At 33.9% G+C, this 18,772-nt stretch overlaps 1 protein-coding gene across 2 annotated transcripts in view; it reads right to left on the reverse strand.

The window, feature by feature from the left end:
• Window positions 1-18,708, reverse strand: part of LOC129804574 (DE-cadherin) — a 38,092-nt gene extending 19,384 nt beyond the window's left edge. The window contains exons 1-3 of one of the 2 annotated variants that reach the window (XM_055851991.1): window positions 18,449-18,708; window positions 17,430-18,293; window positions 7,898-11,563 (exon numbers count right to left, since the gene is read on the reverse strand). In XM_055851991.1, coding sequence (XP_055707966.1) covers window positions 7,910-11,563; window positions 17,430-18,179 — 4,404 coding nt within the window. In that variant the 5' untranslated portion in view covers window positions 18,180-18,293; window positions 18,449-18,708 and the 3' untranslated portion in view covers window positions 7,898-7,909. Of the gene's footprint in view, window positions 1-7,897; window positions 11,564-17,429 lie in introns of both variants that reach the window. The other variant, XM_055851992.1, reaches the window with a different exon arrangement.
• Between the last annotated feature and the right edge of the window lie 64 nt (window positions 18,709-18,772).

Genomic DNA, 18,772 nt, shown 5'->3' on the forward strand with positions numbered 1-18,772 from the left:
TGTTTTCACAGAAAGCATATCAATTTCTTATCAATTTTCTATTTAATAAAAATTCTTAGAAAATGAGTAAGTATCCCTTATTAAATCGCGTTATGATTAATTTCTTAAGTAAATAAAGTTATCAAACAATTCGATTGGCCAATAAAGTGCAAGTCGCTGAGAGTAAAACCAATAAAACTATAATAAATTTTACGCTATTACATTGGACTTTATGTTTTGTTGTCTGCAGTTAAAGTCATTCTATTTTCATTTGAAATTAGGTGAGTTTTGTAGCAAATCTCATACCTTTTGATCACGCTTATACGACATTGAGAGAAATCCGAAAAAGTTAAAATAACATTACGGAAATGTTAATTTTACCCTGCAGTATTGATCCAAAATCTGTGTAAATATTACCCCCCTTTTTAGGTGTATTGGGGGTTAAAGTTACCCTTTTCATGTTAATTTTACCCTTAAAATGTGTAGAATTAAGAGAAAATAGACGGAGACACTGAACCTTTCTTGATTTTCACAATTTTATTCTCTACGACGTTTCGAGGATGGATGTTCTCTTCATCAGGTCTACAATTCAATTGAACAATGTTTTTAGGAAAAAACATTACTATCAAAAATATTTCTTATGAATTTTCTTACATCGAATGTGGCAGGGAAAATCATGAAAGGTTCAGTGTCTCAGGTAAAAAGTGTTAAAGTTATGAGGAAAAAAAGTTAATCTTTTTTTTCTCAGTGGAGCTTTAGACCTGAAATTTAGCCATGTGGCTTATTAAATCATCTAATTCCTCATCTGGCAAGATTTTTTAGGAAATTGTTGCTCCGGATTGGATATTAAGGACAAATTATCCATTGGATTTTGAGAAATCAAGAAAATTGTTTGTTATTTAAATTTTTGAGGATTTCGGGAACAAGGCTAAATCTCCAGTCTGAAGTCGGTAGGGGAGACAGGGGTAGAATTAGCCAGCAAATGAAGCTTTTTTTTCGCGAGTGGCTTGTGAAAAAATGATAAGTTTTGTCTAATATTTTTATGTTTCATAAGTAGCATTAAGATATTGGCTATATGAAACAGTGTAGTTCAAAGCTCCAAAATCCTTGGCTTTTTCTTGAGAGGATAATGAAAAAAGTACTGCACATTGGCTACACTTACCCCTGCCTGGGTAGAAATAGCCACTTTTGGGGTACTAATTGCCACTAGTTTCCCAGATGAAATTTTAAACTGGAGATACCAAATATTGTTTCACTTGATACACTGAAGCCCACTGATGCTAAATATGTTACTTAAACCTAAAGAAAAGGGCTTTAGCCAACTTTTTTATGACATTTTTGTAATTGAGGCAAAATTAATGCAAACATTTTGAAAAAATCTATTTCTCAAGTTGCTCATACAAATGGCAATATTGCTTGGAATATCAATAGTACTTTTTCATCTAACAATTATCCATCTATTAGTGAAAAATCATTGATAGTTTTAGCCCGCCACTGAAGAGTGACTACAACTGCCCCGAGGGCTGTTTCAGTGTTTATCATCTTATATAAAAAAGTGGATAATTATTATCCAAGTGAAAAATATTTTTTAATTAGGTTTATTAAACCAGAAACGAGGTAAAACTATGAAATCTTGACTAGAAACTCAGAAAACCAAATTCTGGTCCAAAAACTGTAACATCAAAACTACAATTTTATACCCATTTTATAAAAATGCTTCTAAATTATAGGATAACAGGATCAGAGTTATAAATATTTCTGGGAATATGGGGATGTGTTCCTACTTTCATTAAAAAATACTTTGCTCGATGTACATTTTAAGAAAAACGAGAAAAATCCACTGTCTACTTTTACCCCTGGGCTATAGGTACCCCGGTCTCCCCTATTACACTTTTCCAAAGTGTGTTTTTCTATCTCTTCCTGATCACAAATAATAGGGGTTTAAAAATCTGTCCTATCCGTATAATGCATTACGATATTTACCAAGAAGTAATTTTTACAAAGTATAGGTACTTCTAGAGTTTCTTTCGTGTATACAGAGCAAAACAACGAATACCCAATTTCTCGAAACAATTACAAAAGGTGATCTAAAAGTCGTGAATTTCTCATGTGAATAACTCACACATCTCAGAATTCATAGCCAAGTCCAATCGATTTTGAATCAGTAATGAACCGGTTATGAACCGATGACTAACTTTTTTATCCAAGAGCGCAGGAAGGAAGAAACAGGGCGGGGCCATTTCCCTCTTCTTCTTCACGAGATTCAATATATTATTAAAAAAAAAAACACTAAATTAAAATCAATTTTAAAACTCTAAAAAAAACTTTACTAGCTTGAAAGGTCTTTTGTTAAATCTTATAAGCTTCTCTATTTAATAAAACCCAAAATCTTTGAATTTTTCTAAAAAAGGATTCATGGTGAAATTTTCTATAAAAAAAAGTACTTAGGGTAAAGGCTCATAATTTTGGACAGTCTGCTTAAAAGCATCGATGTTCCAAGTTTCAAGTGCGATATTTTCAATATTAATTGATTTTTTTTGTTGCTCTCTTTTCAGAAGGGTTGTTTAGAAACTTGGCAAGCTATTTATCGTCTTATTTTTACTAAAATTAGTTTTAATATGTTTAAAAATGAATTGATATGTAGAGGTGAATTTGACTCTTATTTCGGACAACTTGGTTGTATATTTAGACAGCAAATTCGCCTTAAAAGGCTGCCCATTTCAAGAACCAATCTTACCAAATCCTCTTCCTGTTCATGTAAGGGAAACGTAGAATGTCACAAGAAGCCCGGAAACTTTCCATATCATTCATTAAAGTGAGTTGACTTTGGTACTCGAAGTACGCGCGGATTCGCGCATTCCCTGGCCTTTCCGGGAGCCTTTCAAGGCTTTTCTTGCTACATCTCTTTCGTAGAGATGATGCTCCTTTGTTTCTACTGGCATTTATACAACCTAGTCATCGCAAAAGCTAAAACTTCACGAAAGTTCGAGAGAAAAACATCTGTCCAAAATAAGGAGTATCACCTCACTGGTGAATCTCTTGGAAAATTTTGCACTTTTCACACGAAAAACATAATTCACAAGGCAAATCTCACTTCAGGTCAAATGTACAAATCACCATTAATGTGAATCAACACAATATTCAATGAATATTTAATAATACCACTGAAAAACAGCGAAGAAATATTGTTAGTACTTCACCACAGCTAAATAAGACTTAAGTAAACACGAAGTTCTGTCATATTTCTCGTAAGCAATTGCTCAAACTGAATTTTCAACAAAGCAATTTCAACTCAAATCATATTCAAAATTTAACGTATTTAGTGTTAAAATCTTCCAAAAAGAACAAATATTTAGATAAAATTCATTATACATCAAATATTGGAATAGAAATTCATGATTTTAATCAATTCATTTTTAGTGTCCTATTTTATCCTCAAAGTGTAAAAAAAATTAGAAACTGTCCAAAATTATGAGCTCTTGCCCTACTTCAATTAAGTTTTTGTTTAAAGGACTTTAGAGAAGTTTTTGATCAACTTTTCTTACAAAGATTTGGAGAGCTTTTACAAAATTTACCAAATTTTTTACATCTGTCTAAAATTTATTTTAAAAAAATGTGTTTAGCATTGATTTTTTTACTTTCGAAAAAGCTATCGAGAATCGAAAGAGCATTTTCATTCAATTTTTCAACAATTTCCCAGGATTTTTGTAAAAGAAAATCTTTCTGGTTGTCTTTAATAGACTTGTAAGATAAATGGGCGTGATTTCCCAGGGAACATTAAGAATTTTCCCATTTTTTTCCTAATGCATAAATCAAACTATTTAAAACAAATAAGATGAGCATTTCTTGCAATGGAGTCCATTAAGAAAAAAGTCTGCATTTCCTAAATTTTGGCTAGTTTTATAAGATCTTAGAAATTAAAGTACTTTTCTCTATTTAAAGTCAAGAATTTAAATTGCACCTATTCCAGTGAATGAAAGCCATTTCTAACCAGAAAACTGATAAGACTTAATTTCCTTATCCTTGTTTCTTGTCAACAAATTGAGAATTCAAAGCTTAGATTAAACACATTGAGAAATCAACATAATTTTCACAATTACCAAGAAACAAAGTTTCTAACACAGATCTGTTAATTGAAATATCATTGAATACGTTGAATACAATGCAAGTCAATGCCCCAATAAATCTCTCATTGATTAACAGAAATTATCGAATTTCCCTCAAACCCCAACACTTAGCATTATGGTATTTCTAAAAATATACAAATATGAGGAATTTTTCTTGTCGATAGAGCACATTCTCTCCAAGCAACTCTATCTTCCTGACATTCATGAAAATTCGTTATCAGCAAATTACACAATATACAGAAGAGGGAAAAAGTATTATCTTCACTCCTTATTTCTTGCTAATAACGCCGATTTAACACTTTTTCCTGTGATAATTTTGCAATAAGTCTTTTAAATGATTTTTTATCGAAAGAAAGAAAGAAAGAAAAAAAAAACAATTTCATCTATATTTCCGGCGTTTCTGGTGTAAGTGCATTTCCAGTGACTAATTGAAAATAAGTTTCTCGCAGAAAAAGTCTGCTACTTTATTCATCCGTTCAATGTGACTTCAATGACAGAAAACTTATTCATTTCCACTGAAAATTATTCATCAATTGCTTCTTCATCTCTCTTGGTAAGAAATACAACAATCACGTGATTAGCATCTTTATCTTGCTATGACGAAATAAAATGTCAATGTTTCTTTCAAAAAAAAGTGCAAGACAACAGCACCAGTGACGAACCCAGGTTATTATCCGCCCATATAACTGAATAGAAATTTTTATAACTTAGAAGTCGTATCCTGATATAGGCTAAGAGCTGGCTTTGTAACGCAAAACTACTTGGTACGATCTTAAATCGACTCATGTATGGGAAAGTACTCTCTACTCTCCCTTCGGATGTTCATCCTAGTGGACGAACCCAGCTGAAAAAATTCCGCAAGATAACAAGGTTAGCGGAAGCAAAGAACAGGACAAATGAATTCGACTGAACGTGACTGCAGGAAGAGTTGCAAAGTAGTCCCCAAAACTCAGGCATAATAAAGTGAAATATGATTGGGTAGGGGAAAGGCTCATAATTTTGTCCAGTTTCTTATTTTGGACACTTTGAGGATAAAATTGGACACTAAAAATAAATTGATTAAAATGATGGATTTTTAATCCAATATTTGATGAATAATGAATTCTATCTAAATATTTGTTCTTTTTGGATTTTAAATACGTTAAATTTTGAATATGATTTGAGTTAAAATTGCTTGGTTGAAAATTTAGTGTGAGCAATTGCTTACGAGAAATATGACAGAACTTTGTGTGTACTTCAGTCTTAATTTAGCTGTGGTGAAGTACTAACAATGTTACTTCGCTTTTTTTTGAGTGAGTGTACATTTAACCTGAAGTGAGATTTGCCTTGTGAATTATATTTTTCATGTGAAAAATGGGAAATTTTCTAAGAGATTCACCAGTGAGGTGATACTCCTTATTTTGTATAGGTGTTTTTCTCACGAAATTTCGTGAAATTTTATCTTTTGTGATGCCTACGTTAGACAAATGCCTGAAGAAACAAAGGAGCATCATCTCTACGAAAGAGATGTAGCGAGAAATGCCTTGAAAGGCTCCCGGAAATGCCAGGGAATGAGCGAATCCGCACGTACTTGGAGTACCAAAGTCAACTCATTTTAATGAATGATATGGAAAATTTCCGGGCTTCTTGTGACATTCTACGTTTCCCTTACATGAACAGGAAGAGGACTTGGTAAGATAGGTTTTTGAAATGGAGAACAATGGGCATCCTTTTGAGGCGAATTAGCTGTCCAAATATACAACCGAGTTGTCCAAAATAAGAGCCAAATTCATCTCTACATATCAATTCATTTTTAAACATATTAAAACTACTTTTAGTAAAAATAAGACGATAAATAGCTTGCTAAGTTTCTAAACAACCCTTCTGAAAAGAGAGTAACAAAAGAAGTCAATTAGTATCGAAAATATTGCACTTCAAACTTGGAACATCGATGCTTATAAGCAGACTGGGGAAAATTATAAGCTCTTACCCTATGCTGTCCGAAGCCAAAGAATCATTAAGGATGATTCCAAGATTTTTGGTTTTAAGGACATAAATGATAACCTGTTCATTGCGGTAAAGCGCAAGAGGATTAGGACGCAGTCTTTCACCGGATATCAGCAATACGTATGATTTTCCCGAGTTAAGAAGATTATTGCGCGAAGGCAATTGTGACATCACACTTTGAAGTTTGAATAACATTTTCCGCGGCAAAGCAAGTGTCCCGTGACACTCAGTCCCGACATTATGCACTTCGGGATTATACATCTCACAGGGTTATGCCTATACAATTATGCCAATAGAACTATGATTATTTTTCAGAATAAAACTTAAATTTCGTTTATTAAGCTAAATTTTTCGAATATTCTATCAATTTGTTGAAAAAATCTGGCCAAAAAAAAACTTTTTGTTAATGCATTTCTTTTAAACAGTTGAATCTTTTTGTTCTGACTACTTTTACTCCGCGCGGAATTCGTTTTACGGGCAATTTATTCAAACACTGACAAGAAAACGGGGGTGTGATTAACCTTTTTTCCTCATTCATAACTTTAAGACTTTTTAGGTGTAAAAATATATCAATATTTTTTAATGTTAATTTTACACCTTTTTAAGGGTAAAATTAACATGAAAAACGGTAACTTTAACCTCTAATACACCTGAAAAGCATAATATTTACACCGATTTCGGATCAATACTGCAGGGTAAAATTAACATTTCCGGAATGTTATAAACTTTTTCGGATTTCTCTCAGTGTTATAGCTCGGTTCAGGGGTTATCGATCGACTTAAGTATTTTTTGTTTAATAGGTATAATTTGCGGCTACAACATACTAAAATTTCAGCCCGATGCAGAAAGGATTTTTGAGTTATTTAAATTAAGAAATTGACCAAATTGTTTTAAATAATAGCGACCCCAGCGGTGCTTTTATGAACTTGTTATGTTAGAAAATCAAAACACGTTTTGGCAAAGTTTGGGCGTGATCGGAGATTGTTAAGAATCTCAACTAGTACATTAACATTTTTCATGTCAATTTTAGACCATTGTAGGGGTCAAATTAACACTAAATGGTAACTTTAACCCCTAATACACCTAAAGAGTAATATTTACACCGATTTTAGATCAACACCGAGGGTTAAATTAACATTTTTGGAGTATTATGGAATGTAAAGAATCTCAGCTATCATAAACTTATCTGCATTGAGAAATAAAAGAGGCTATGATTAACTTTTTTCCTCATAACTTTAACACTTTTTAGGTGTAAAAATATATCAACATTTTTAATGTTAATTTTACACTTTTTTAAGGGTAAAATCAACATGAAAAATGGTAACTTTAACCCCTAATACACCTTTAAAGCGTAATATTTGCACCAATTTTATTATCAATACTTCAGGGTAAAATAAACATTCCTGGAATGTTATTTTAACTTTTTCGGATTTCTCTCAGTGTGGATTTTTCATTTTTTTTTTCATTGGAAGTTTTCTAAAAAAATATATAGGAACTAAAATTGTATACTGAATTTTTTGAGTGTAGATATGCTACAAAATCCTGTTCTGTACTTGCATTCATAATATTTTTAATATTCTTCAAAAAAAGATGTTTAAATATCTAGAAAAAGTTGAACAAATATAGCTTTTGTTTATCAATTAATATATTTTTCTTTTAAATTTTAGTGACCCTATGATCTCAGCGCCCGGGGCGAGTTTCCCCTGATTTCGGTACTGATAATAAGCTTAAGATAAAGCTTCTTTAATCCAACTCTGATTGTTTGATTGTGATGATAATAATTGAAAAAGATAAAGAGTACTCACCACTTTGTTCTTCTATATTCGCCATCCCTCTTCTGCGTCACCATTGGAGTCCGTGTCTGAGGGTTCTTCCCCGTACATGTCAGCCAGCTTCCTGAATCTTGGTCCAAAGTTACTCAAATAGTCAAATTTAAGATCACCATCGTCTGTACACGAAGCCAAACTCGACAGAGATCCTGTGGAATTTCCATCACCTTCGTAGGCATAATATCTGACATCATCCACTGGATGGGCATCATTGTCCTTGTCACATGAATCCTTCTTATCCACCAGAAAGCCCCCAATGTCTGGCACCTCATTCAGAGCCTCCCTCTGCTGCAAACTCTCCTTGTACGGCTTATCCTCATAGATTTGTGGCACTCTGAATACATTTAAATCATAATCTGTATCTCTTTCACCACCACCCTCATCTTCATAGTTGATAATTGTCTCTCTGATGTCATCCATGTCCTTTTCATGCCATCCATCCTGATGCCTCTTGTGCACAACCACAGCTAGGATGAGGAACAGGAGGACGGCAATACACACAAGAATGGCTATTAGGAAATTTGTATCTATTCCAAATGCCACAGCTACTGCCATTGATCTTTGACAGCCAATATCGACATCTTTTGAAATACTCGGTGAACCAATATTGTAGGTTTTTCCGTCAATCGTGAGATTCCTCACACAGCCCGAATACCCAAGACTTTGGGGTACATGCTGCCATCGAAATTGTGAGGCTAAGTACTCTAGATTAACAGCAATTCCTCCCAATTGCAGAGGAGCATTGACATTGAGAAATTCATTGGGCCCTTGAGGAGCTCCTAAGCTCATACACGTTGACAATCGACAATTGTCCACAGTCATCTCAATACTCGTCTGCTGCATATTAATATCTATCGTGTAACTCTTTCCTGGTTTCAGCTGAATGTGTTTATGCTCAATTCTTATACTCCCTGAGCCATAGTCAACAATTAATGTTGGATATCCTCGAACAAGTTCTAGTGCTAGGAAATCTTGAATTGGCAGGAGTTTGTTGTAATTCAATGGTCCAACATAGAGTACCAATCCATCTTCTCTGTGTGGGGACAATTCCAGGGAAATATTTGTGGTATCGCAGGGATTAATTGGTGGATACATTGCATATCCATTGCCATGAAATCCAATAGCAATTACCTCACAATTTGGCCCTTCATAGCCCTCCGGACACTCGCAGGTGTCATCAAATGGAGTACCACCATTGAGGCAGTAAACGGGAGGTGGCATTCGACAAATACATTCTGCCTGAATGAAGGCATTGACCCCCACGAAGGATGTCTGATTGGTGTAAACCAAGAGTGGAACATTGGATTTATGTAGAATATTCGTGCATGATGCTTCACACTTATTTTTCTCAATCAAACACTCATCGATATTAATCATAAACATTTTTAATCCCAATTCCTCCTCAAGTTTCTCCTGATTCTGACCAACCAAACCATTTAGTTTCTCAGGAGCATAGTATGGACTACCATGAGCTGAATACCTCACATCGAGGTAAGATGCATTGTAATCATGCTTTAACACTGTAAAAACATCTACATTCTCCTTTGAGACATTGAGAGTTCTTGCCAGTGCATCCCTAAAACGATCTTTGTGACTCTTCCCTCCAGCACTACCATCTGTTGGCTGAACGATAAATTCTTCAGCTGTCACTCCATAAAATCTTATTGAACCACTCTTATCAACAGCTTCCTCAGGAATCTCCCTGACAGTCACTGTAACTTCAGCTGTAACTGAATGTCTTGGAATATTTCGTGATTCTTCTGTGACAGTAAAAAAGAGTCTATAATCTCCCTCTCTTGTACCCTCTTTCATAGTAATCATTCCGGTGTTTGCATTGAGGGAAAATTTATCCGGTTTAACACCATCCTTCCATGTGAAATATTTATCAGGAAGATCCCAATCATCTGGATCATCGACATAAACTCTACCAATTTCCGTATCTGGTGATTCTCCTTTGTAATTATACACAAAAATTGAACTACTACCCTCTTTCATGGGATTATCATTTTCATCACCAATTACCACATGTAAAATGCTAACATTGCGCATTGTCGGTTGACCAGAATCACTAATCATAATTGGAATGTAGTATTCTTTCTGTTCTTCCCTATCAAAAATATCCATTGCTATAAGAATATCACCAGAAATGCCAAATTTTATCTTAATACCCTCTGGGGCATTTGGATCAATTTCATAGTGAAATGGTGGTCCATTGTGTGTTTCATCGTAATCCTTGGCCATTAATGTGACAATATTTCCCGGTTGACGATTTTCTGGCCAAATAACTGGCATTTTAACATTGAGAAATGGTGCATTGTCATTAATATCTGTGAGGGTTATTGTAACATCCGTCACTGAACGCAAACCACTCCCATTTTCATCGACAGCCGCCACAATCACCTGCCAATTTTTGTGACCATTTGGCTCATCGCGATCAAGTGGTTGGATGAGTCTCAGGCAACCATCATTGTCGATTGCCAGCAAATGCTGCTGTTCACCCTTCACAATGAAGTATTTAATAAATTGCTGGCTATTTCGATCCTTGATATCCGGATCGTAAGCTTCAATATTCAAAATGCATCCCTCAACAATAATCTCCTCAGGAATGGTCGTTCTATAGTTATCTTTCAAGAATTTTGGAGGATTGTCATTAACATTCTCAATTTTAATTGTCACAATGGCATTATCCTCATAAACCCCATCAAAAGCCCTAATCCTCAGTGAATATTCTGTTATATTCTCATAATCGAGTGTATTGTTAACCGTTATCTTCCCCGTAGATGGATCAATTTTAAATGCCTCCCCTGTATTTCCACTAACAATTGTATACGTGATCTGCGATGCAGCATCTGCATCTTCAGCCGTCACTTCAATTACCAGAAAATTGATATTTGCATCTTCAGCCACTTTATCGGAAATGTATTCATCACGGGTAAAATGTGGTCGATGGTCATTCTTGTCGGCAATCTCAATACGAAACACCTGTTGGCCCATATTATGCTGCCCCGTATTGTACAAACTCGATGGTGAATTATCTGTGGCAATCACCTTGACATTGTAAAAATCCCTTTCTTCCCTATCAAATGTCGTTAGTGCCGTAATATTTCCCGTATTTGAATCAATGGTAAAAATATCCATATTGTCTGCCAATTCAAATGACACTATATTATTTGCCGCTGTACCATCCATATCGAAAGCCCTGACCTGCATCACCGGTGTACCCGGAGGTTCATTCTCCGAAATTGTTCCGGTTGTTACTTCCGTAAAATATGGAATATTGTCATTAACATCCTCAACTTTAATTTTAATCAAATGTTCCGCCACAAGATCATACGTATTTTTAACACTCATAGTTAAAGTATAATCAGTGATTGCTTCATAATCTAGAGCCTTGCCAAGTGTTATGGACACATCATCTTCCCCTTGGGTAAAGACAAAAGTCTTCTTGCTATTTGTCTGTTCAGTGCGTCCAGTGATTAACTCAAAAATCACCTCAGGCTTATCTGGCACATTAGACTGTGCCTTTAAGACTACCAAACTCTTGCTGTAGTCACTGAAATTCTCTTTGAGGTAAATTGGCTCAGTGGGAGGATTGATAAATGTTGGGGGCCTCTTGTTGGATTCAATAACTCGGATACGCACCTAATTTAAGGGTGGAATTTCAATTTTCACGAAATTCAACCACAAGGTTTGGGGAAATATGAAATGAATAGTAATTACTATAAATATTTTAAATAGTTTTTAAATCATTAATATTTGATTGAAATCAATTAACTATTTAGAACACTCTTATAAAAATCTAAAAATACAATTCAATATAATTGTTGAACAACTCTTTGCATACACTGACAAAAAAAAGAGGGTGCGATTAACATTTTTTCCTCAGAAATTTAACACTTTTTAGGTGTAAAAATATATCTTTTTAATGTTAATTTTACACCTTATTAAGGGTAAAATTAACATGAAAAAGGGTACCTTTAACCCCTAATACACCTAAAAAGGGTAATATTTACACTGATTTTGGATCAATAATGCAGGGTAAAATTAACATTATTTTAACTTTTTTGGATTTCTCTCACTCAAGTGTAGGAATATGACAGAATAAATTTTTAATTAATTGGAGATATTACGGTGCTATCATACTAGGATTTTTCACAATTTAATTTAAAATTGAACTCAGCAAATTGAGCATTATAAAATTGCGAGAATCACTTGAAATTTCATAGCCAGGACACATTTTTACGAGAAATTTGCTAAATTCAAAAAATCCGCGCATTATTGCCAGTTGTTTTGTTTTGTCATTTGTAATTTTGTTAACATTATTAGAAAAATGAGTGAGTCCAGTGATGAGGAAGAAATTTTCTTTCTTTATGTAGGATACATCTTCATAAAAATGTGTCTCAAGGTAAAAGGAAGAGATTGTGGGCCAGAAAATGGATCAAAGAGAGCTCTGCCCACGGATTCATTGAAAAAATGTACAATGATATCGCAACTGGTGTTTTTTTGGACACAACAATTTTCTTCGTGTGGCTACTGAAGAATTTGAGGAACTACTTCACATAGTTGGACCTCATTTGCAGAAAGAAACAACGAAAATAAGGGTGCTTATATCGCCTAAAATTGGAATTGTTGAGCAATTTTAACATTTTAATTTGCTGAGTTGAAATTAATTTGAGCAACCACATTTATGCTATTTTAGCATATTTAAACATGTTTTCGTGGGCCAAGAATTAGTTTATATCAATAAATAAGCGAAAATCTATAAATTCAAATGATTTAATGCAAAATATTGCATAGGAATAATTCATCTGAAAATTTAATTTAATTTACAAATTGAAAAAATCGTAGTGTGATGGCACGGTTACTCTCGCTACTTCAATTTAAAATTAAGGAATGGAAATCTCATTGTATTATTTTAAATTTAAAAAAAAAAACTGTTTCAGGTCTGATCGAATTTTTATTAAAAGGGAAGATATAGGGAAGACCGGGGCACAATCAGTCAGAAACTTGAGTTTTTCTTTGATTTGTAATTTGTAGAATATTTTTTGAATCAGAACGATAATTATTTAATAGAGAGGGAGGTGTTTAGGGGAATGTAGGCATAGTTCGCACACAGTAAACCTTCAAACGATGCGAATTTTTTCTTTGCTCGCAAAGAGCTAGTTTACCATTTTCCATCTCGTTTCATGAGGTTAATAATTACAGTCGACTCTCGCTCAAACGGCTCTTTTTCAATTGGGCGAAAAATTTTGTTGACAATTTTCACCTTTAATTATGAAGCTATAATTTGCTGAAGTTCTTCTTATGTTATCATGATTCTTTATAATTGACCGCTTTTTGTGGAATTTACAACGACTTTGACGTCCAAATCTATCGCTAAACCGGATGACATTTTGCCCCAAATGCCCAATTGAGAGAGAGTCTACTGTATCTATCTTATGGTTCAGAAATGACCAAGTAGCTCTTTACAACCAAAGAGAAAATTCTGATCGTTTGAAAGTTCACTGTGTACGAACTATGCCTGCTTTCCCTACTCTGAATAAATAGTAGGGGAAGGCTGTCAAACTTCACACACACTCTGGCTTCGAACAGTTGATATCTTTGATATTTTTCCCATATTTCTTTAATTAATCTCGATACGTGAATTTTAGATAGGTCAGATTCATTAAAAGAACATGAGAAAAATAAAAATTGTTCGAAACCAGAATGTGTGCGAAGTCAAAAAGCCTTCCCCTAGTACGGTCAATGTTCCTTCTGAGGGTCTACTTCGGTGTCCCCTATTTGTACTTTTAGCTGAGTTATAAAAGCAGATGTTTTGCAAAATCAGAAAAAAATGTGATGCATATAATAAATGCAGATTAAAAAAAATACGGATTTTTTTTTTAATTTATTAAGCATAGAAAGCATAGAAATTTTTAAAAAAATATGGTAATATATTTTATCTTCTTATTATTTTGTAGCTTCTTTGGTAAATTTTACCAATAACAGATATCAAGATCATTAAAAGTAAATTAGTTAAATTCGACTTTTCGTACCTTTTCCTGTCAAAGTATTTAGTAAAATATTAACCTTTAATGGCTTTTATGTTTACCGGTCATTAATGATGTGATAAAAGTTTTCTTTATTAATGTTTTCTTGTAGAAACATTACAAAATTAAAACTTTAAATACAAATACGTAATAGATTACCGTACAACCTTAAAAATACTTTTCAATCCTAATTTTAAATCCTTTTAGGTATAAACTTTGGAGAGTTTAAATGGTTTATCTTTAGATCCTTTTTTTTATTTCAAGAGCTCTAGTTCAAAAGCAGTATTTGAAATAAATGAAAATAAATGAATTTCACATAAAATCCTTGGTCAACAAAATTGACAATATACACACAGATAAAAAATGTTGATAAAAATGGATTGTAGAAATTTTTACTATCGTAAAATTATGTGCAATAAGAAATAAATCAATAAACATTTTTGTTCTTTAACAAACACCGATTCATAAAATAATTGTATACCCAAAAATCGTGATATTTAGCCATTTGTTTGCATTTTTTGTTAGTCTGATAAAACTTGACGATCAATGATAAAAATGGTTGTATCTATCTAGAATTTATGCAAATAACAACAAAATACCACGTAGGATTGTTGAAAAGTCCGTTAATAAAAAAAGAAATAAACATCAGTCAGGAAAGTTTGTCATCCTGTACAAACATTTACGAAAAAACATATTTCTATGTATAAATAAAAATATTTTGTTTATAATGAAATGGGATATGGTTCAAATCCCGAACGTAAAAATCCTAAATGGGTAAAAATCCCAAAAATCAAAATCCCGTATGGGTCAAAATACCGAAAAACTAAAATCCTAAAAGGGCCAAAAACTCAAAAAACAAATATCCAGATTTTGGGCAAAGTCCTGAACATCCAAAGTCCCAAATGGGTCAAAAATCCGAATAGCAAAAACCCCGAACGGGCCAAAATCAAGAGCGGGCAAAATTCCAAATGGATCAAAGTCCTGAAAAACCAAAGTCCCGAATGGGACAAAATCTCAAATGCGTCAAAAAGCAAAAATTCCAAAAACCCAAAATTGCGATTTCTTAAAAATATTTCATAACTACTTCCACGATTGCTTTCACCTGCACTTTTTAGAGGAGCAGGTAAATTTTCTGCGCTTTGGGAAATTATGCAACACATTATCCTCCATTTAGTCCCTTTCGGGATTTTGTCTTTTTGGGATTTTTGCTCTTTGGGATTTTGGCTTTTTGGGATTTTGGCTAATTCAGGATTTTAATGACCTTGACACACTTACGTTTACGACTTAAGCCGAGAGACAACTTAGTAGAAAATGATGGAAATGAAGTTCAAACATTATGTCGAATATAATTACGCTAAGCCGTGTCTCGGCTAATCCTCAGGTCTGTCAAGGCCTCAACTTTCAGGATTTTAGTTTCTAGGGATTTTGATTCATTCTGAATTTTGGTTGTGTACCTTTTGGCCGGTACCGGATGAAATGTAATTTTCTCATTTTTAATAATAGATTCTTTTCATTGCTTTACGGTTTTAATTTTTTTCTTATTTTTTATCCTGTTAGATTTTCATTTCTTTAAAATGATTCATTCTTTTAAAAATTACTCGTCAGAAAGCGAAATCAGTAGACTTGTGTGAATTGTAGAGAAAATCCAAACATTTTGAAAAAAAGAACAACTTTGCTGGAAAGATTGATGTTAGCTTTCGAATGAATCACTTTGTATGGAGCGTAAATTTATTGAAATTACATTTTAGCTCATGACTATTCTTTGTAATTTGTTCACGTCATAATTCTCACTTGTATGGTGAATACGCTGAATACGCCCTCAGAAAGTGACTAAATTTCATCGTCCTTATTTCGTTAAAGTTTTTTTCTAGTTTTTGTAGACTTCTTGTAAATAAAACAACTTAAAATTTATAATGTTTAACGCACAGTAATTCTTGTTTCAGAAATATTTTTTTGATATTTCAGTAGCAGTGAATAAAATTTAGATCTAGTCATCTCTTTCACTCTCATAGGATACTTTGAAAACATGTTTACAAACAAATATTATTGTGCGCTGGTCATAATGCCCAGCGCACAATAAATTTTGTTTTGTAAACATGTTTGCAGTGAGCGAGATGTCTAGATCTAGATTTCGTTCGCTCTCACTGAAATGCCAAAAATATGTTTACAAAACAAAAGTTATTGTGTGTTGGGCATAAAGCAGCAAAAGTTTTTTTTTAGATAAACTTTATTAATAAAAAATTAATTTTTCAAAAAATCCCCTTTTTAAAATCAAATTAATCCTTTATTTTCCCTTTACCAAGAATATTTAAGTTAGAGGCGTGCAAGAACCGTTGAAACCGAATAAACGTCAAATGAAACATGTAAGGGCCTTGACAGACATGAGGATTAGCCGAAAGACGGCTTAGCGTAATTATATTATAAATAATGGTTAAATTTCATTTCCATAATTTTCCACTAAGTCGTCTCTCGGCTTAAGTCTTAAGTGTGTCTAGGGCATAAATCAATGGTAAAACGCTACCAGAACAAACTTATTTTGACGTTTATTCGTTTTCAACGGTTCTTGCACATCTCTGATTTAAGTATTTTTCGCCATATACGTTTTATGATTTCCGTTTTACCTAAGTAAGTTCTGAACAGAATTCATTTTATATTGTGATCATTTTAAACAAAAAAAATGGTAAATCTACTCCAGCCTTTTTTGCTCAGTTTCGTTTCGATTATTGTTAAAAATAAGGATTAGGTAAGTTTAGGTTTTTATTCATTTTAAATATCCTAAAACTAGGATATATTTCAAATTCTTTACAAATAGGATATGCTACTGTCTACTTTTGCCCCTATCTTCTCCCAAAGTACCCCAACTAATATTTTCCAACAAGTCTTTGAGATTTTAAGAGGAAATATTTGTAAATCATTTCAAAATAATTTACAGAAAAAATATCCTTTTTCAGTAAATGGTTCAACAGGATCAACAAAATTTATCAAACGTCCTCATAAAATATTTATCTTGAAAATGAACTCAATTTTTAGTTTATAAATAAAAAGTTTGAACCCTAAAAAAATCTTGTCTTTCAAATTATGTTTTTATGAATATCATAGCTATGAAAGATGATATTCCTTATCATAATGACCATAATTAATGATTAGATAAAAACTTCAAGTCCATTACCGAGAAAACTGAGAAAGAAGTAGCATCTGTCATACCCACAATGAGTGTTTTTTTTTAATAAAATTTATGTATATTTTTTTTATAGCTGAAGTTTACTTTTATTGAGATAATAGGCTTGTACGTACCTCATAAATTTCTTTGAAATGTGTTAAAAATAAAGAAACTTAGAGGTGTGTGAATTTTGAACTAGGCCTCATTGAAGAATTGAATGTTTTCCAGAAATAAAAAAATTTAATAAATAATTGCTATTCATTTCATAATTATATTTTGATACGGGGGATGAGGGATTTAAGTTTTAGTATTGACTTACCTCAATTTGTGCATCCTGGGGGGAGTCATTGATAATGTTGTAAGCCCTAACATTTAGGGTGTAGTATTGCCCTGGTTTCTTATCAATAGATCTCGCAAGGGTGATTAACCCGTTATTCTCGTCAATTTTGAAGTACTGATTATCCTTGTCTGGGATCAACTCATACTTCACAATACTGTTATCCCCATCGTCAAAGTCTGAGGCTGAGATTCTCATTACTACACGATTCACTTGGGTATCTTCACTCATACTTTCTTCATATTTTGCCTTATCAAACACCGGGGGATTGTCATTGATATCCTCAATGGTCACTTTGAACGTACACACATCATCTAGCGGTGGACGTCCATTGTCTGTCGCCCGCACAGTCACATACACTTCCTTCTCGCGGATCGGTTCATCCCGATCAAACGTATATGCCGTCACAATGACACCTGTCTTGGCGTCAATGCGGAATTTGGGGCGCTCCGAGGCTGCAGTCACAAAACTATATTCTATCGTATCAGCCTCATCGGGATCATCTGCTTCTACTTTGAACACAAATGTGCCTGGGGTTTGTTCTTCTTTGACGGATGGGGCGTATCCCTTGCAATCCCGGAATGCTGGCTTTCTGTTGTCCACCACGGGCACTAGAGTCCGATCCGTGGGTGTATACAGCGAATTGTAATCATCACCATAGTAACTGTCACTTGGCTGAGCTACACAGGCTCCCAGGAGGGCCAGTACAAGACCCAAAGCGCTCCACCTCATTGTAAATGCACTATACACTTGTTTTATTTCTTTTTTACTTATTCTACTTTTTCACTGTGGCCACAGTAGGCCCTGAACACACGTATTTTCCGGTAGTCAACACACTTTTAGGCACTGCAAAAAGGCAAAATGGGCAAAAATCCATCAAAAAGTGCCCATTAACACTGTCAATGAATCACAGAATTGAGGAGGGACCACGGATTTTTCTCAATAAACTCCACTATGTGCACCCGTGAGTCACAAGAGTGGCATTTTTCTCTCCCATTTACCTTTGTCGTCAGCAAGTTTGAGTGTCCAATGGACGCGACACCATGATTTCTCAACTTGCACTTTTTTCACCACACATGGCACTCAAATCCCCCAAAATTTCCACTCCCAACACCTTTCTACACCACTCACGGCTATTTTAGTAGCCACACAGGATTGCTTTTTTGCCAAAAAGGCACTGCACCAAAGAAATTATTTGAATCCGCGTCCAAGAACTTGCAGCGACTTGTTGAGCGAACGAAGGCAAACTGGATAACGCAAGAATTTCTCAGAGGAATCTACCAGATGGCGCATCGATCGCATCTAGTACTACATTCGGCCGGCAT

Source organism: Phlebotomus papatasi, chromosome 2, assembly GCF_024763615.1.
Source record: "Phlebotomus papatasi isolate M1 chromosome 2, Ppap_2.1, whole genome shotgun sequence".
Taxonomy (NCBI): Eukaryota; Metazoa; Arthropoda; class Insecta; order Diptera; family Psychodidae; genus Phlebotomus; species Phlebotomus papatasi.